This window comes from Mastacembelus armatus, chromosome 4 (assembly GCF_900324485.2).
Source record: "Mastacembelus armatus chromosome 4, fMasArm1.2, whole genome shotgun sequence".
Taxonomy (NCBI): Eukaryota; Metazoa; Chordata; class Actinopteri; order Synbranchiformes; family Mastacembelidae; genus Mastacembelus; species Mastacembelus armatus.
The window spans coordinates 6,479,096-6,499,000 of NC_046636.1; the positions used below are offsets into that span (position 1 = coordinate 6,479,096).

A 19,905-nucleotide genomic window follows, 5' to 3' on the forward strand; every position below is an offset into this window, starting at 1 on the left:
TAACATGCAAAATGCCTTTCACTATATGTTTGAACTCTGTACTGTAGTACCACTACTGTCAAGAAAAGTATATAAAATACAAATATTACCTTAGTATCCAGTAAACAAATACACCTGTCAGGTCAGAAGATCTTGTCGAAGGCCCACAGGCTGTGAAACAGTACAGACATACTAATGTTGATGCTAGGCCATAACAGGAGTTATTTTTCCTACTTTTTTCCAGCAGGAAGTGGATAAAAAAGGGAAAAAAAAAAACTTTTGGGAAGCATCATATCTTCTCTGTTTCCTTCTTGCTTATTCTTCCTCCCTTTCAAAGACAACTCTTATTTCCCAATGACCTCATCACTCCTCGTGTCCTCCTTTCATCCTTTCTTCTGTTCTGTCTATCTTGTCCTCATCTCTGTGACTCCCTCAGTGCATTCCTGCATGTATCAGGCTGGGGTTGTCTAAAGCTGTTATTAAATCACATCTAGAAAGACAGCGATGAGGTACATTTCAGTCATTGCCCTTTGCCCTGCTCTTTGAATCCCGGCTGGCACAGAGAGTAGCTTAAATGAAGCAAAGCCTATACATGTTTCCATGACTTAATGAAATTATGGAGAATAGTTTATTTTCTTGTTCTTAACTGCAGCCCAGAGCAACAAACAGAAATTATTTAGCAACTGAGAACAAGCAGTGAAGGATAACGGTTGGAGGGGCACACTCACAAAAGGGAAATTCACTAGACTTGGTCTGCAGCTTATAAAAAATTAAGCAATTCATGTTTTATTTGTATTGTGACATGGAACTCTTACTGTTTATGTTAACAATGCTGTGCATTTAGGTGCAGTGATGCTTTCAGCTAAGTTCTAACATTAGCAATACAGCAGCTTGTAGCAGGGGAGCCCCACTTGATGTGGAAGGTTTTGGACCATGTGCAAGAAAACTTTATTTGTGATTGTGAAGTGATGAAGTCTCCAATAAAAAACAATGAGCCATCATTATTTTTTCATTATTAGATTCAATACCTGCAGTGTTGAAAGACTCTGACCAAACTGCAATAAAGTCAGAATCATGCATGCTGCCACATACGTCTAAAAGATATTTGTGATGTGATATTGTGATATAGGAAGATTTATTTTCACCTCTACTTATTTATTGGATTTCACTATAATTACTTTGCACTATAATGTTGTGATTGTGAAACATTACAACATGAGGTGCTGGCAAATGTATGATTAACAGCAGGCAAAGCACTATATCAACACACACACACACACCCTCACACCCACACACACACACACACACACACACACAAACTGACAAAACAAAGACACTCCTGAAGGAATGAAGTGCAACACAAATTACTTCAGGGCAGATTTTTGGTTAAATTAATCTAACAACATACAATACATGGATGGCTTACATCAGCATTAGCCAACCGTAGTTCTAAAGAGCCACTGCCCTGCTTGTTTTCCAATTATCCCAGGACAGTGACCCTACAGGACCAGGGATGGCTACCTCTGGTTGTCATTACAAAATCAAGCCCCAGTTCTTCCAGTTCTTGTAACTTCAAGTTAATTGGGGAAATGTGGTGTTACAAAGAACATGTCTGTTTAGAGATTGTCTTGCTTTATTGTTAGAGCACACATTTCGTTCAGGAGGTGCACCTTTCTTGTGAACAGTATTCAAATTACGTTTTGAATTTATGCTACTTATCTGTGTGTATACAGAATTAGAAGAATGAACTGTGTGTGCTGTTAGAGGGTGAAACAGGTTCACCTGTGTGTAATGAGTGATTGTGCACTTCTGTAGGTATTTACGTATTATATCATTGTGTCAGCATGTGCATGTTTGTGCAGTGAGTGGGCACAGACAATAGGCCTTTGTCTCTCTACATCCTATTTTTCTCCTGTGGCCTGACTCAGATGTTCATAGACACAAACACACACACACTCACCACACATCTCATCTACACACAGTTCCGCCTGGCTTCCGTCAAGTTACAAGCGTTGAGATATCATAACAGGAACAATTTGATCTTCTCTTCCTGCCTAACACATCTTGTCCTCCCTCTTTAGTAAACAGATGAATTAAAAGGAAAAATAAAAACTCAGGAAGACAAAGCGAAAGCTAGAGTGTGGCAGAGGGTGACAGAACCAGATGTGGCTACAGTAGACCTATGATTGTGTGTGTGTGTGAGAATAGAAGCTAATATGCAGTGGCGATATGGCCCAAGATCATGGGAAAACAGTGGGTTTGCAATTGTTTGAGAGATTCTGTGCTTGGCAAATTTTGAGTGCACACAACTAAACTACAAGCATTTGCTTTGAAGCCTTTGCTTGTGAAATCCTACACCATTACATAAAGTTTCCGATCTAAAAGTAAGCACTGTACCCTCTTAAAAGCACTGTAGTTAAGAGACAGTTCAATGAAAATGAATGTTATCCAAATATATTACATACAGACATGCAGTACATATGGTAGTTTTGCATACCTATGCTTTTCATACATGCAAATAAATACAATTTTGAAGCTGAAAACAATGAATATTTAGCCATTTCTAAAAACAATATAAATAAATAAATATATTAGATTAATAAAATGCTTGCTGAATAATTTCCAGTGGATTGACTAATCAATTCATCCTTAAAAGTGTAAGTTACATGACAAAATAAAATAATACATAAAGTACAAACAACCAACCAAAAGCAAACTGGCTGTATAGCGTAAAATCAAAGATATAGAAAAATACACATGGAATATATAAAAGCTTTTGCTGAAGTTTTGTGGACATTTGTTGAGAACAAAAAGATAAAGTGACAGGCTCATACTAATTTCATGTCAATATTAAGTCAGGGTCTGCCATGCAAGGCTCAAAAAAATATTTGTTAGGGTGAATGCAGGGCAGAAGTGATCATGGAGGAAAGAAACATTTGCATTTAGATGAGGAGTAGGCCACTCGCCTACAGTCAGTAGTACCTTAAATGAGTGACAGTTACAAAAAATATATATATAGTTAGTAACAACCTTGTTTGCCCTCACACTGAAAGGTCATAATGCACATAATGAAGCTGGTTTACGAGACAGACGCAGGAATAGTTTCCCCAAACTGTCACACACACAAACTCAGAGCACCTGATGAGCTGCGGTTGTGAAGAAGGAAGTGAAAACTCAGTCCATCTGCTTTGACAGGAAGTCAACAGAAGCCACACACAGGCATGCTGACGTCAATCAGAGCCACAGGAACACCTCCCCAAAGCGGGCGCACACACGCACACACACACACACACACACACACACACACACACACACACACACACACACACCCTCACACACACACACACACACACACACACACACACACACACACATTATTCACAATGATGCATACATGCCATGATACAAAGTCATTCAATCATACACCATGTCAATCCACAATTACAAAATTACACAAAGCAACATTTAAATACCATGACACACATTATTGTGTTATCTGGTGCTTTTAGTCATTACATGCACACCTGCATACGAAATAATGTAGACAACTGAGCTTTTACTTTCTTTTCCACAGCACGAACACAAATATTTTACTATGCATGAAAAACACAAATTTGTAACATTTGGTCACCTATGCATTCTTTAAGTAAAAAAAAAAAACAAACCACACAACTTACAGTACAATTACAGGTGTCTATTTTTGACTAGAAATATGCTTTGACTGCTGAGACAAAAACATGCAAAGAAAAAAAAGAAAGCACTGTTGTTTTTGCTGCAATGACTGGGGCTTCATTTGACTGCTTTGATGTCATATCTGGCCCAGGTTGGTTTCATGTAAAATATGTTGGTTATGTGATGGTTAACTACTCTCAGTGTTCTCAGTTTCACTGTCTCTCATTTCTGTCTCTACACAACAACACATCTCACACCTTTTAGTGTATTGCTAAGAGGGTAGGAACACATGCCAAAAGATTTGGGGGAAGAGTTCTGATACTTATGGTTTTATCGAACAATCTACCCACCAAAACTTTTGGCAAAAAACATACAATACCTTTGAATATGTGTAACAAATGCAATTCACACATTACTTTTTGCAGTAAAAACAGAATGGTCCCTCTCTGTTTGATTTATTCATGCAATATCAGTCACAAATACGAAGTGAGTATTAAAACATATTTTGGAAAGTTTTGGGATGTCTTGAGTAGCAGAGACAAAGAAATGTTTGGAGAAACTTCTTTACACTTTACACTATTATTGTTTTAGGATAAGTGAAGGGGAACCATACAAACAAACAAACAGCTGCCTTCTAAGGCTGGTGTGCGATTGACAGTTTAGATTCTGGGTGGAATATCACTCTAAAGATTGAAACAAAGACATGTCCATGAATTAAAATTTTTTAAAGTGTCATCACTCTTTTGTTGGGGCTAAATATAAGAAATAAAGCCCCTTTAATGTAAACATACATTCAGATGCATGCTATAAAATGTGTGTGAAAAATAACATTTTTCAAATGTGTGTTAAGAGTTTTTGTAAACTGCTTACACTGAGCCAGAGTGTCGACACAGTTCGCAGAGAAATTCAAAAATAAAAACAAATAATATGCACTTTGCACACACACACACACACACACAGAGCACTAAAAGTAATCAGTGATCTGTGCATGAACACTCATGTGTTTCCTTCACTTGCATAGTTGTGTGCATGCACACATACACACAGTATTACACAGACATACATAACTGCATAAAATCAAATATGATGAGAGCAAAAAAGGGAGGTTTGCTGTTATCTTCGAGGTAGCTGCTTTAATAGACCATACTCAGTGTGAGTCAGTGTGAGTGCGCATGTGTTTGTCTCAACTACCAATTCGGTTGTGTTTGAACACGGTTAATGAGCTTGATGACAAAACAGTCTGGGCTATAATGTTTGAGCTGGAGACAGATGGTGCAAAAAGTGAAAGTCGTCACGTAGGCAAGTTCATGAGAAAAGGACGAGATGGAGGAGAGAGGCAGCCGGGGAGGGAGGGAGGAGAGAATAATGAGAACAAGGAAAAATGGAGGCATAGGAATGTTTCAGCCAGATGTAAACCAGATAGGTTAGAAAAAAAAGAGGTGTTCTTAACGCGGCTTTACAGAAGTCAGACAACAGGGTATGTCTTTGTGCATCTTACCTGGGAGACAAACTCTGGTGACCGGAGGCTGAGTTGTTGCTGCAGGAGACCTCCTAAAAAAGGAAAGTGAGAAGAAAAATAAAAATCCAAATATTACAAAACAAATAAATCCTGTAAATATATCCACCCATTTATTTTATTTTCTTACACCACTGAATCTAAAGCTATTTAATGAGGCTTATTAGACACAGATCAACAGAAAAAAAGACTAAGAAAAACATTCTATACACTCATTGCAAACTACTTTATGTAGGCACTTTATACAGTATGTTGTTAAACTGTATGTCATTTTAGAAAAAGCCCGACTGCTAGGCTATAAATATTGTGGCAGTGTGCAACAGTGGTCAATATTCTGCATTCATCTCTAAACAAACATTAAAGATTGTGATAATAATTCAGAGTGAAAAGGTGCCATCTGAATGTACCACAGGCTGTGCAGGATATGTTTTCATGTGTGTGAGTGCGGGTGGCAGCTGCAGAGTGGGCAGCTGATGGTGAATAGATAAATTCCCTTTCAGCAGGGACTCACTGATCATCTGCCTGATGTTGCCTATGTGGAGTTCAATACGTGTGCAGTGACATGTTAGTCCATGCCTGTGTATGTGTATTGGTCAGTGCTCTCGGCTGTGTATGGAGTGAGAGCTGAATGTAGGTCAGGCACAGGCTTCAGATATAAAGCACACTGCCTGTGGAGCAACCTCTTTGCATCCTTAGAAACCTACACACACACACACACACAGCACACACAAAATGTAAATCTTCACAGTAGGAAGAAAAGTGGCCTACATACAGTACATATTTTCAGTGTATCTGTATCTGCAGTCTCACCTCCACTGGGAGGTGTGATGCTGAAGGAGACTGCTGCTGCAGCTTTAGAGAAACATGTTGCCTTAATTAGACTCACCTAAATTGTGGACATTGAACTGGTGTGAAAAAACTTTCACACCATTATTTTGGAAGCACCTTTACTTTGCAGATACGCATACCAGGTTTTTACACTCATAGCATTAAATTATTTTTAGTAATTGAAGTGCACTGTTGCCTCACAGCAAGAAGGTCGTGGGTTCGCATCCCGGCCTTTCTGTGTGGAGTTTGCATGTTCTCCCTGTGCTTGCGTGGGTTTACTCCGGGTACTCCGGTTTCCTCCCACAGTCCAAAAAACATGCATGTTAGGTTGATTGGTGACTCTAAAATTGCCCGTAGTGAGTGTGAGTGTGTGAGGTTGTCTGTCTTTGTGTGTCTATATGTGGCCCTGCGACAGACTGGTGACCTGTCCAGGGTGTACCCCTGCCTTCCACCCGAGAGAGAGCTGGGATAGGCTCCAGCAGATCCCCGTGACCCTGAACCAGGAAAAGCGGGTATAGAAGATGGATGGATGGATGGATGGTTTAAGTAAGTAAGTTAAGTATTTTTTTTAAAGAAGCTGGAGCACTGATTAATTAGTATCAAACATAATGCATGCATTGTTGAATTGAAAAAAATTACATTTAAAATGTTTTTCTAAATTATGCAAACTATGTCATGTGAAACAAAATAAAATAAATGTATTGAGGAAAACAATCCATCTGTATGTGTTTGCATTTAAACTAACGACACCTAGAAGGAAATTACTTTTATTTATTTATCACTAAATAAAAAAGGAATGGTGGTTCTAAAATGCAATACAATCCCACTTTTTATTTTGAATTATTAAGTTCTGAAAGTAATCGGTATTTGTGTGTATTTACATGTGTGTATGCAAGGCATATGCTGTGTTTGTTGGAGTACTTCATTTTTATCTCTGAGTGTAGGAAGCAGCTGCAGTGTAAGACATCAGCCCTATGTATACAGCTCATTACCTCCACTTTGTGGTCAATTGATTCAATTGCAGACTGTGCACTATTCAAGTTTGATGCTTTTCCGCTTCCACAAGATTTACTGCATTTTGCCTGTGGGTCATTTGTAAATGTTTTTGGCAGTTTGCTGCAAGAGAATCTAAAAAATGAAACCCAAGAATGTCTAAGTGGACTTGATTTATAACAGTCTTTAGAGGCCTGTAAAATGGCTTATAATCTATTCTAAATTTTTGAGCATCAGAATTTTTTTGGGAGTTTGCAAATGTCCAAAATACTTGTAGCAGAAAACTATTTTATATTGCTCAAAAACAAAAATATTAAGAAAAAAAAACTTAAATCACACATCATATCTTGAACAAATTCTTCAAGCTGAAAATCTTTACTGTGTATACTGTATTATTTGTTCACAGCTATATTACATAGTAATGTTCATTGGAAACTAAAATCATCAACCCATGGAGGGCTGTATTCCTAATCACACTGATTTTCAAAGTCACATGTTCATCCAAGTTGCACCACTTTCATCACAGCAACTCATAATGTGATTGACAGTTGTGTATGGTCCCTGTATGCACTATCAACAACATCTGAGCATGCTCATAATGGCTCAGCTGATCTGTCCTTCTCCCAGACCTGGATCAGTTCATCAGTGAGTTCCTGGACAGTCTATGCTGGTACTTGGTGGCGTAGGATGCACTGAGCCATAAAGTCCCACAGGTGTTCAATTGGATTTAAGTCAAGGGAAAGTGAGGGCCAATCATCAAGACCTTCATCATCCAGGAACTGCCTGGACACTGGCCACATGAGACCAAGCCTTGTCTTTTACCAGGATGAACCTAAGGCCCACTGCACTAATGTAAGGTCTGACAATCGCTCTGAGGATCCTGGGTCAGGGTACTGTTGGCCATGACATGGAGGTCTCTGTGGGCCTCCACACCATCACTGGCCCACCCCCAAACCGGTCATGCGCATTGATTGATGTTGCAGGCAGTACAATGCTCATCATGGCTTACGCTTGTCGTTTAATGTGACACAGCTCTTATCTGTGAAGAAAGTGGGGTGCCTACATGGACCTACATGGAGTCAGAGGTCAGTATCATGCACACCAATAGGCTGCAGGAGGTAATTTTGTAAGACTCTCACAGTGCTCCTCCTGTTCCTTCTTGCACAAAGGAGCAGGTACTAGTCCTGCTGCTGGGTTGGTTCCCTTGTAAGGTCCTGTCCAGGTCTCCTGGTGTAACACCCTGTCACCTGGTATCTTCTCCCTGCTCTTGAGACTGTGCTGGGAGACACAGCAAACCTTCTTGCGACTGCATGAATAGATATGCCATCTTAGAATAACTGGACTACCTGGGCTGCAGGTATAGCATCATGCTACCAGTAGTGACAAGGTCAGTAGCAAAACAAAACTTGAGAAGAATCAGTCAGGAAGGATAAGAAGAGAGCATTTGTGTATGGCCACCACATGCAAAACCATTCTCTCTTTGGGGTTGTCGTGCTTTTGTCTTTCCACAGGTATGACATCTGTTTTGGTGAAGACTGATATCCCAGAAGTTTAGCTGACTGTGTTATACTGTGATGATTAAGTGTTCCCTGTTGTTTGTTTAGGTGTTTAAAAAACAATCTCTCTCAAAAATATAAATCATTTTGATTTAATAGCACTTACTTGCTGGAGGCACACTGAACATTGGTCAACACAGTGAAGTTATTCCTTACACTTCGAAGGCTTGCCAAAACCTAGAAGGACAGCAGGAAGGAGGTAAAGACAGAGCAGAGTTAGTTTAAATAAGATTTAGCACTGCAGGAAAACAAGTGAGAGACAAACATTATAAAAACATGAAATATTTACCTGAGCAAAAGGTGTTACAATCAGGTCATCACCATGTCTGGAAACACAGAAAACAAAATGTGGTAAGAAATGTTCTCAAACATGATTCACACTAAAACTTCAGGTGCTCCTGTTGCATAACCTTATTATGCCTAGTGCTTTCTGTCACGTTGTTCATGGCCAAAAAGGAAAATGTTAAGTAACAATAAAAAGCAATAATTACCATGACCCAGCTGGCCCTGTTACTATAACTAACAAAAAGAATCCAAATGGGATTAGAGTATGGGGGGATGCTCATAGGTCTTCTCCGATGGGATGTAACCTTGTAAGGGACTCAGCTCTTAAGAACAACTTATTTTTGTTAACTAGAACAAGGCAAAAATATCAGTTACTCATCTTTAGATTTTAAATCGTCATCATATTATGCAACATCTGGAGTCACAGTGTGGTCACTGGGGTCTGAACAGTAGTGCAGGAACTGTACACTGTGTTGTACTTTATTGGAAAATTAAACAGTGGGTGTGGCTGCATGTACTGTTCACTGAGGGCAAACATCCACAACTATGAATAAAATTATTTAGAATGTCACAAATGCATTTTTACTTTAATTCACAAATATCAATTGAAACTGGATGATAAAACTGACTACAATTTGTAATAACAGTTCCAGACTGTACATATCATATAAAATCTAACCACACATCGTCAGCAGTGTTGCAATAACATATATAGAGAAAAAGAAAATACATGATTTTTAAGTTAGGAACCAACTGAAGCTTAATTTTGAAATGTATTCAAGTCAAGTCAAAATATCTGGTGGCTTGATAAAATTCACACAGTAAATAACACAGAGATCTGATCTATTCCAGACTCGACTGCTTGTCCTTGGTTTCTCTGATGTTGAGAACTCAACTCGCTCAGGCTAATCAGAGCACTGTTTGACTTTGCTTTAGTTTTAAGATCTGAATTAACTGAACTTGAAAAGTTTTTTTAATATGGAATACTATAATTTAATCTAAATTTGTGAACCAAATCAATTCAGATAGATGGTATTCAAAGACTTCAGTCCTATAAACTTATAAACTTTATAAACTTAAATCTAGATTTAAATCTAGATTTCACAATTACGAATTAGGTTTCAGACCCTTATCACAATTATTTGCTCCCACAGACTTTGGTTCCTAAAACGGATATGTACTGTACGTATTTTTTAATGTACTTGCTGTGCTTGTTTCCATGTTTTTCTACTTACAGCTCAGAGGCGATGGAGGAGTTTCGTGACATGGACTTAGGTGACAGATCATAGTCGCTGTCAGAGCGGTAGAGGAAGGACTCTCTGCGCTGGTTATGACTGGGGAAGTTAGTATGGAGGACCAGACCAGAGCCCGGGGAGGCCTGGGGGTCCAGAGGGCTGCAGCTGGCAGATGGACCATTCTCCACATCAAAACTAAAAGCAGAAATAAAAAAAGATATGACTTTAAATATAAATAATTTCTGTTAATGTCAAAGGTAGATTAACAAATTAAGACATAACTAAGATATTTCGGAGGATCAGGAGTAGCAGAAGTTAACTGAAATTATTTCACAATTAGAAAAGGAACATTTTATCTACATTATCAAGCACCTCAGAGTGATTAATGAGCATGTAAAATACGACAAAAACAGAGAAACTGTACTATCAACTCTCCTTAAGGGATGAGTGGCAGTCACATATGAATGAACTCACACAACATTATCAGGCAAGAAGGGGCAGTGTGACATGCTAAAGTCACAGTGGTTATTCTCTGACAAAGGAGTGAGGCAGAGGAGGAGAAGGTTGACGAATGAGAGATGAAAGGAGGATCTGATTAAAACATCTGGCATTTCTTTTATCTGGCAACACTGAATCTTGAATTCATTTTCCAAACAGCATGTGACAGTTATTTTCTTGCAAACACACACCAACAGAAGTAGTGCTGGCTACACTAAAGAAAAAAAAAAAAAAAAAAAAAAGATTATCGCAAAAATGGACAAACTTGTGTTAAAACAACTGCAAAAGATATTTGAAGCTGAATTTGAGCTCAGATGAACATTTGAGTTTGTGCACAGAAAGATGCCTCAGTATTGTTTTAACACCAGCTTGAAATCTCCCAAACTATTCCTTTAAGACTCGACTGCAGCTGCAAAATTATTCTCATGTTATATTGTGATGAAAAGTGTTTCAACAGGATTTTACTCAGATGAAAAGTTGAAATTTTGCTCCTTTCATACAAGGTGTGTTTTCATAGATGTAGGTTTAGTGTAGCTCCTTGTGGCAGTTAAGTAATTCCAATGATTCTTTAAAGATTAAAATGTAGCTTTAAACTATTTGTAGGGCATTAGGGACTCACTGACAATTACAAATGATGGGAATCTAGGTCCAAACAAAAACAGTGACACATTTGACATCAGAAGTTCAATTTGTAATAGAAATTAAAAAAAAAAACATTTACTGGCTGAAAGTCAACTTTGTTAAGTATGTAGCATTTCTCAAAACATTCATTTAAAAATGCTTTACACAAACCAGGGAGGAGGTGCATGGAATAAATTAGACAGACGAATCAAAACAGGGGTTCAAAGTAAACAAACCACAAAATAGGCTATAAAGTAATATGATCAAAATCGAGCCAGAGAAACCAAGTAAAAACTGTTTATAAGCTCCAGCCTTGACCCTATGGCCAGAAATCCCTGCTCTGTCCTGTTCTGTTTCTAAACATGCTGCAATGATGCATTGAAATAATCTTAAAAAAGGAAAGAACAGAAAGGATCAGTTGCAAACAAAATGCATGTGTGTCTTATACATGCATACACATGCAGCCCTGTGCTATGCATTGCTATGCTCTGCCCTCAGGTCAATTCACTGCTTTGTGTATTACCATCATGTGCAGACGACTCATTTTGGAGCCAGTGCAGGCTAGTCTATTCAACCACAACACGCACATCTCAGCACAGTCTTTCTAGCTCAAATTTCAATAAAAGACAGCGAACCTCACATTACCTTTGCAGATGATATACAATACCAGGGAAATTCAATAAGATGACATATCTGTGCTTAAAGGCTTTCAATTAAAACTGCAAAGACTCAGTCTGTATTTTTGCCAAGACTGATCTGAAGAATTTAGATTTATATATTTATTTTTTTACTACATGAAGATATGTAGAAGGCAATGGAACCTCATTTTCAAGCCATGTCAAAGAAGAAAATGAGTACTGAGAATTTAAGTCAAAGTAAAAATTCACAGAGTAAAAACACTAAATATACATCATGTTTCTAGCATAATACACTATGTTGTGTAGTGTAGAATCATCTCCATTAACAAGTGCAAATGTAACAGTCCTAAAACTTACCCATCAGCTCATATAGACTATAAAGCAGCTGTTTTTTTTTAAACACATTAACATTTAAGATTTCTATGGAAAAACAACCCAGTTTTATGACTCTCCTGTGACTGTCTGGTTGACTGATGCCAAAGTTTGTGTATAGTTTGGTCCCACAGGTGGCCTCCACTTCAACCACTCTCACCAACAGGGTCCCCCATGAAACCATGTAGGAAAGTAAGATATGCTGAAGTGTTTGATCTTGGTATTTCACTCTTGACATTTTAGAAACAGTATATGAAACTAAAATATACTAAACGCAAAAGGCCAACTGGCAGAAACTAGCTTTCCTGCACTTCTCTCTTCATCTCCATTTGCAGAATAAAGACTGTGACATGTTTTTGAAACTTCCTACTAAGTAGACCTTTAAAGCTTATTTAAATTTATTACATACTGTAGGTTATAAACTACATAAGACAGGATTATGCAACTGCTTTGTATCTGTTGTTTCAGACAGGTGAAAAATAGGCTTTTATGGCTGTGTTTTTACATTGGTCCACTTTACAGGACAAGGAAGGGATATCCAAGAATGTACCCTTCGAATAACAACACAAAGACAGACCTTGGGAACAAAGACCCCCTGTATGAAATGGGGTCTCTTTGTGGTTTAGTGGATTAGGGCATTTGCCTGGGAAACCAGTCCCACTCCAACTATTCTCTCATGCTTTGAATTTTGTGTACAGAGTAACATAGACCTCAGTTCCTTGGATCTCACTAATCGACTGTATACACAAAGATATATAAATGCAGTAATGCAAGCTTCCAGTTGTCAGATAGAAGCAGGCCTGAGACAGCATGAGAGCAAGAATTGTTTATCCAATTTACTGAGAAGCTGGGACAACCAGAGGCCAGATGCTTTATTACAATTATAGGCTTCCAAGGTAGAGGGGAAATACTCACTCAAACTAGCTTGACTGAGGAATCTGACAATGGGTGAATAGGGACTTGAAATTGATCAAAGTATCACACGATTTCATGACGCATGTTTGTGTTTATATTTTCTACTAAAATGTCTTCCAAGGAGCTACAGGACACAGTGATTAATCCAACTTCTTGATAGTAGATATTGTGAAATAGTTATTAGTTAACGCTTATGATTCAGTGAGTCTGTCGTGTTTGGTGTTATGTTTGACTTAAGCATCAGGAAGTGCTTTCTCTGACCCCAGAATGACTGGTTAGGATGACACCACATTCCTTTCCCATGATCCAGCTGCATTTGTCGGACTGATAGGCAGACCGACTAAGTGATGGACCAGTCAAAAGAATGACAGATTTAATGACGATAAAGTGCTTTTTTTGGGTTTATTTTACTACAAGCCCCAGTTAGCGTCATCCATAAGTTACTAATTTTCCTGTCGTCCAAAATCTCCAAGTAAAACAATAACTGCCATTTATCCACATGCCAAGTGGGATGGGTGTGTGTGTGTGTGTGTGTGTGTGTGTGTGTGTGTGCGTGTGTGTGTGTGTGTGTGTTTGTTCTGCTATACCAAAAAATGCAGCTGTCTTTATGAAAACAAGCCAGCCAGAATGTAATCTGTCTTTCACCACAAGCTGTGACAATATGTTATACTTGTGCAGGGTAACACAATTTTGATCAGTCTATTTCAGAGGTGTTTCCTCACAATGATCTTAACTCATCAATAATGAGCAGAGACACAAACCATACATTTGTAGACTTGTACTTTCAAATCTAAAGCTGAACATTTGGGACCAGGCACAGACTAACTTCTGGCCTAGATAAATGTTCACACCAGCCACAGTAACAGAAAGCATGTGACAGTCTGAAAACAACCAGTAGTAGAAAATAAAGATAGGACAGATCGATGGAAAAGTGTTAGTGTTTTCCTGGGATATGACTCTGCTTCCCAGCTGTGAGACAATGGTGTTGTTTGGCTTGACAGTAGTCACGGAGTAGGAGACTGACTCTCATTTTCCGGTAGAGTGGGACAACTCAGTATCCTGTGTGTTGATTCATGAGCTGTGGGGGGGTGATGGAAGAGTTTTACACACTGTGAGACACAGTACTGCCAGGGTGGATTCTGACATAAGAGAGCATGTTTTAAAATGTGATAAGAAAAAATGGAACAGAAATTAATTTAAATTAAAACTAATTAAAAATTCATTTTTTAAAGATGTGTATCTTACTGATACACTGTAACACTGACACAAACTTGTCATCAGAGAGCTGCTCATCAACAAATCCAGCAGTTGCAGCACTAGTTGTGTTTTTGACCAGCTGGCAAACAAGTCCAGTATTTACTCTCTTTCAGCTCCCATACTCTATGTACACCAGCTAACTGCTAACAGGATCTGTTTGATGCTTATTGCTGATCAAGTAGTATAAGAGCTTTCCATTAAAAAAAAAAAAAAAAAAAATCACATCAACACTGAGCATGAACCATAACATGTGACACTGCATTAATAACTTCCCAAGCTTAATAACTTCCAAATAATGAGTGCAACACCCCAGTAAGTACTGATTTTTAAATGACTAAAGAAAACATTCATTTTCAGCAAATTAAAACTATATTTTGGCACATAAAAGAATTCTCAATGCTTGCTGATACTTCTTTCTTTAACTGAATTATTATAATACGTTTTAAAACTCCTTTCCTGAGTAAGTCAGAATAGGAAAAAAAAATAGCCTGGTAAGAGTAAGAAGACACAGGGGAGAAACAGAGTGTCGCAGACAGCGAGAGAAAGCATTCTTATGCTTTAAATTAATCTCTTCCTTCCTGTGTGAGGGGAAACCAGCTATCATTTGTCTACCAGGTTGTGTAAACACAGATGCCATGGTAACACCTTCTGTTTGTCCTAGTGTTAGCCAAGGTTTAAATATTATTTCTTCAGTGCACACTTGAATTGGATTTTGTTCGGTTATTAAATGAGCAATTCAACTAATGTTAACAATCTTGTGGCTTGAACAATCAGATAAAAACCACCTGTTCCATACACAGAACTTCTTGTCAAAGTGTATTGAAGACAAACATTTTCCAGCAATTTGCTTAGATCCCAAAAAGACTTTCTGTCAAGCAGCCAGCAAAATGTGCCAGAGCTTGAAAATGCCCCAGGTCTGATGAGCTGATTGAGTGCTCCCATCAGACCGGGCATAAATAGAAGTTAAATTTAATGTCCTTAAATGAATCTGCTGCAGAAATATCTAAAAATAATTTAATTACCCAAACCAGTCTAAACATACACATGTTGACGCAGACGTATGAAAACACATGAACTTATTAAAATCTCCTGGAACAATGGGTCAAAATTCAACTAAAACTAAACCAAGTCCGAAAGTGTTATTTTTAATATCTACTCTGAACATTTGATTCTCTTTCTTCTCTTTCTGACTTTAGCTACAATGGAATTGTTTAAAGATGTTCAACTTCTGCTTCACTTCAGGTCAAGCAATATGAAGATATTGCATCAGTTCTAAAACTCAGTTGCCACAACATCCAAACACACCACTGAGAAAATTGATAACATCAGTATAAAATGATCAAAACCAGAAATGTGCTTTGAATTTGTTGTTTTTCATTATTGCATTATTATTGATTTTATTATTGATTTTAATCAGTAATCTAATGAAATCTAAAATAACCTACAGAATATGTCCATGGGTGTCTAGATGTGCTAGATTAAGGTGTTCATGGGTATTTATAGTCTTGGTTTTGCACCAACTGACAGCACCACCTCAACACTACATGGATGTTTCACACATGATCAGGCCTTGTCCTGCTCTAATTACTACAGTAAAATCCAATAATAGTGTTTATAGTCTTTAATTCACTTTGTAATACATAGTGATGGTGAGCTCTGAATGAGTGTATAGAGCTGGATTACATCCAGTTAGCTACTTCCATGCAATCACTGTGCTTACATAGTGACGAGAAGGTTCGCAATTATTGAAAAAGTGCATATTGCTTGGTATTTCTTCAACGTCTTCATCAACAACCTCTACCAACATCAGAAACATACAGGAGAAACATGAGAAGCCAAAGCTGACCAAATCCAATTATACTCACAATAAACAGCACACATTTTGAAGCAGGCCTTTACTGCTGTAAACTACAGCTTACATGACACTACTTTTATGTAAAACCTTGTTGGCTACAGTCTGTATCCTACTTTGGTTCCAAGTGAGCCAAAATAGAGAGATTTATTGTTGAGTTGCATGCAAATGTAAAAAATTTACTTAAAGCCTGTATTCTTAGATGAGGAGTCCTATTCTCCTGCCCTGCAAACCACACTAATGAAAACATGAAACTCCAGAATTATGCCCATAAACCACTGTTGGTGCTAATGTTTCATTTGGAAAAAAAAAAAAAAAGATAAAACCACTCTGAGAATCAAATATGTCCTCTGTCCTAAAACTGCCACTAAAAAAAATACTTAGGAATCCAACTACTAGATACAGCTCATATTAATAGAAATTAGGTCAAAGTAATTAGGCCTGCACCAAGTCATTATATACACACATTTAGGTACAAAGTCATCTAGCAGAAGCTCTCTTTCACAGTCACATATCACATGAGGAAACACAAAGCAGAACTGGCCAAAGGTGTGATGATGGTGAACACGAGTTACAGTGTTTGTGTCTCTAAGAGGGTGGATGAACTGAAAGACACCGTATAACAAATAGTGACAAGGTGATGAACATTTATTTGAACTGAAAAAGAGGAAATGAAATTTTCTCATAACTGGGTAGTTGACAGTGAAAATTCAGAGTTAAAAAAAGGAAAACGACAGAGAAACTTAGCAGGACATTGCCTTATAAAAACATTCCTGGGCTGGTAAATTGCAGTGTGGCATCGCTTTTCCATTACACTCCCTGGTCTGTACAGAGTCAGGCTACTCGTGGTCACAATTCATGGCTTCTCCTTGTGGCTCACAATGAACTGTGTGTGCTGGACCTACAACTCTTTTAAACTTATAACAATCTTAGAACATGTGAAGCAGAAAGCAAAAAGTCCAACAAAAATTATTACAAAATGATCATGGTTGGTCCCATCATCTTAACCCTTCCCTCCATCACTCTCATTACCAACCCCACAGTCACCATGGTGTTGTGTGATCCTCCCAGCTATCACTTGTTATTTTCCTCCTCATTATTTTAATTGACATAATCACCATTATCATCATCAAGCCCACTTCACAGCAGCAGTGGCTAATTTCAACTTTGGCGTGTCACTCAAATCAAAAGCCCCAACCACTTAACCACAGCAGACTTGCAAGTCCTTACCACATTTTTCTATGTATCCATCTCCATAACAACTTATTATACTGTAAGTAAAGTGCACTGCAAATAAAATAGTGCTGTACCACAAACTCTGCAACATAGCGGTGCACCCCACCCATGGGCAAGCAAGCACAAAACACTGTTATTCATAGTCCTGCACTTGAAAGGAAAATGGGTCACCAAACTGAAAAGAAATCTAGTTTCAAATGCTGAGTTATAACAGAATATAAACTGAAGCTGAAGAGTAGCCTTGAGGTCAGTTTTGTTCAGTTTAATTACATAGTACCTAGTGTTGGACTGAAACTTCTTGCACATATCTATGCTATTCTGAAACAGTTTGAGGGCTTTATGATAACTGCTGTGATGTAAAATCTCTATTTAAGACACATTGCCTTTGGTCTAGTGATCAATTACAATCATATCACAGGCATCGCTACTCCTCTCCTTAGCACTAAAAGGCTCACCATGCAGTACACCGCACAGATAGTTGCATTAAAAAGCATTGCAATGTCTAAATTGTCTATTTTTTACAACTGATGTTTTCACAGTTATACAAATAAAGTTTTGACATCAATGATTCAAAAATGGTTTTAAAAATCTGAAAATACCAAACATCCTTGTTCAAAAGTGCCACTAATCTGTGAAGATCTGATGTAACTGGTATCAAAGGCTGAACATAGAAAGGAACCCAGCACACAGGAAAACCCTCTGTACAAATAAAAGGAACTGTGATCTTTGTTATTATGCCATAGGATTCCGGGTTACTGTCCAAATATTTGGTTAGGCCCATCACTTCAGGAGATTATCCGTCCTAGCAGGACATGTGTGAAAACACTCCCTGTGTGAGAGACACTCAGTATGTAGGCTAATATATGCACGTCCACATGCCATAAATGGAAAAGGAAAGCTGCACGTGTGCAAATATGTTGCAGGAAAAGTGCACGCAAAAGCACATGGAGTACATTCACAATGTACAGTACACATTGGTGAGAGGAAGCAGTTGTGGAGTATTTATCCTTCAGGGTAGGTCTCATTTACCTGCCTAGTGAGTCTAACATGCAGCACTGTACAATACGCCACCTGTGTACTTCTGCTTTCTACGGTAAAATCCAGTACTTTCCACAGGAAACCCTCAGTCACAGAGGTGGAGCCCACCCAACCAGAGGTCGACGTCTCCAGAGCTTAACGTCCCCAGACTCCCATGATTACAAGACAGATTTTGCCATTAGTGCTACATTATTTTACAATAGCAGAGAACAAATATTTCTTTTTATTTATTAAACATCTGTAATGTCAGGTCACAGTGAAGAGAATAAAACCTTTAGTAAGACATCTACAGATCATTTTGTTGTATTAATTACAGTTTTCATCGTTCTGCTCCATTTCATTGTATGATGTGCACTAAAACTTGCAACAGTCCAAGCCAGCAGCCTGATTTGCCTCCAGTTGAGCCAGAAGTCCTCATGGGAGGAGACCCAGCCTAGTTTTTCACACTGGGTTTTTGCACTGGTTTAGTTCTTCTTTGACTCAAACACTGAAAAAAACAGCCTACAATCAACATCATTATCAGCACTGGTCATTTATGACTGCATTTGCTGCAGGGTTGGTTCCGTTTTTCAATCTCAAATAGTGTTAGTTTTAAAGTTGAATAGAACCTTTTGTCGATCAAAGTCTTAACTCATCAAAGGCACTTGGTGGTTGCTCAACAAATATCATTGTAGCTACTGTATCTACAATCAACACTGCAGTGATAAGAAAAGACATTATCATTATGTTGTAGACACAGTGTGTCTTATCACAACTGCTCAAATAGGAAATAAACTGGCAGATTATAAGGTCACACAGGGCTTGGAAAACAAACATTTGGAGGTAGATTTTAATTCTCAAGTATAAATATTCCACATTGAGGCTGGAATTAGTTCCATTAAGCACTCAAACATTACTAATTCAAGGTTATTTATGCAGGAGAAGGTATTGCAAAAATTTGGTAAAAAAATCAATTTTGGTCTAATTATACTTTCTGGATACAATTTTCTATTCCACTGGGGTGGACTGGGACTGTCCAGGGTGTACCACTGCCTTTCACTCAAAGAGAGCTGGGATAGGATCCAGCAGATCCCTGTGACCATAAATAGATGATGGATGAATGGATGATGGATGAATGGATGTGCTATTCCATTACGTTTTACAATAGTGTTAATGACATACTACAGATAATTCATATACAGCTATTTGTTTTCTTAGGGTGGCAAATATTTGTTATTCCTCCTGCTTGTCTGAATTTTTTAAGTTTACCCAATGTTAATGTCATGTGAACGTTTCAATGAAACTACTATGCAGCATCCTGGATTTTCAGCTAGCTGAGGCCCAGACCAGACTCCTTATATTGTTAGTTTAAATCTCTGACAATAACATTAGAACCACATCACTGTGCACCTCCTGCCAAAACTCTCACTCATTC

General features: G+C 38.1%; 1 protein-coding gene across 2 annotated transcripts in view; it reads right to left on the reverse strand.

The window, feature by feature from the left end:
• pde4ba (phosphodiesterase 4B, cAMP-specific a) overlaps positions 1-19,905 on the reverse strand; it is a 142,561-nt gene that overhangs the window by 43,692 nt on the left and 78,964 nt on the right. For both annotated transcript variants that reach the window (XM_026323697.2, XM_026323698.2), the window contains 4 exons: positions 10,065-10,259; positions 8,834-8,870; positions 8,651-8,721; positions 5,150-5,202 (listed from right to left, as the gene is read on the reverse strand). In XM_026323697.2, coding sequence (XP_026179482.1) covers positions 5,150-5,202; positions 8,651-8,721; positions 8,834-8,870; positions 10,065-10,259 — 356 coding nt within the window. The remainder of the gene's footprint in view (positions 1-5,149; positions 5,203-8,650; positions 8,722-8,833; positions 8,871-10,064; positions 10,260-19,905) is intronic.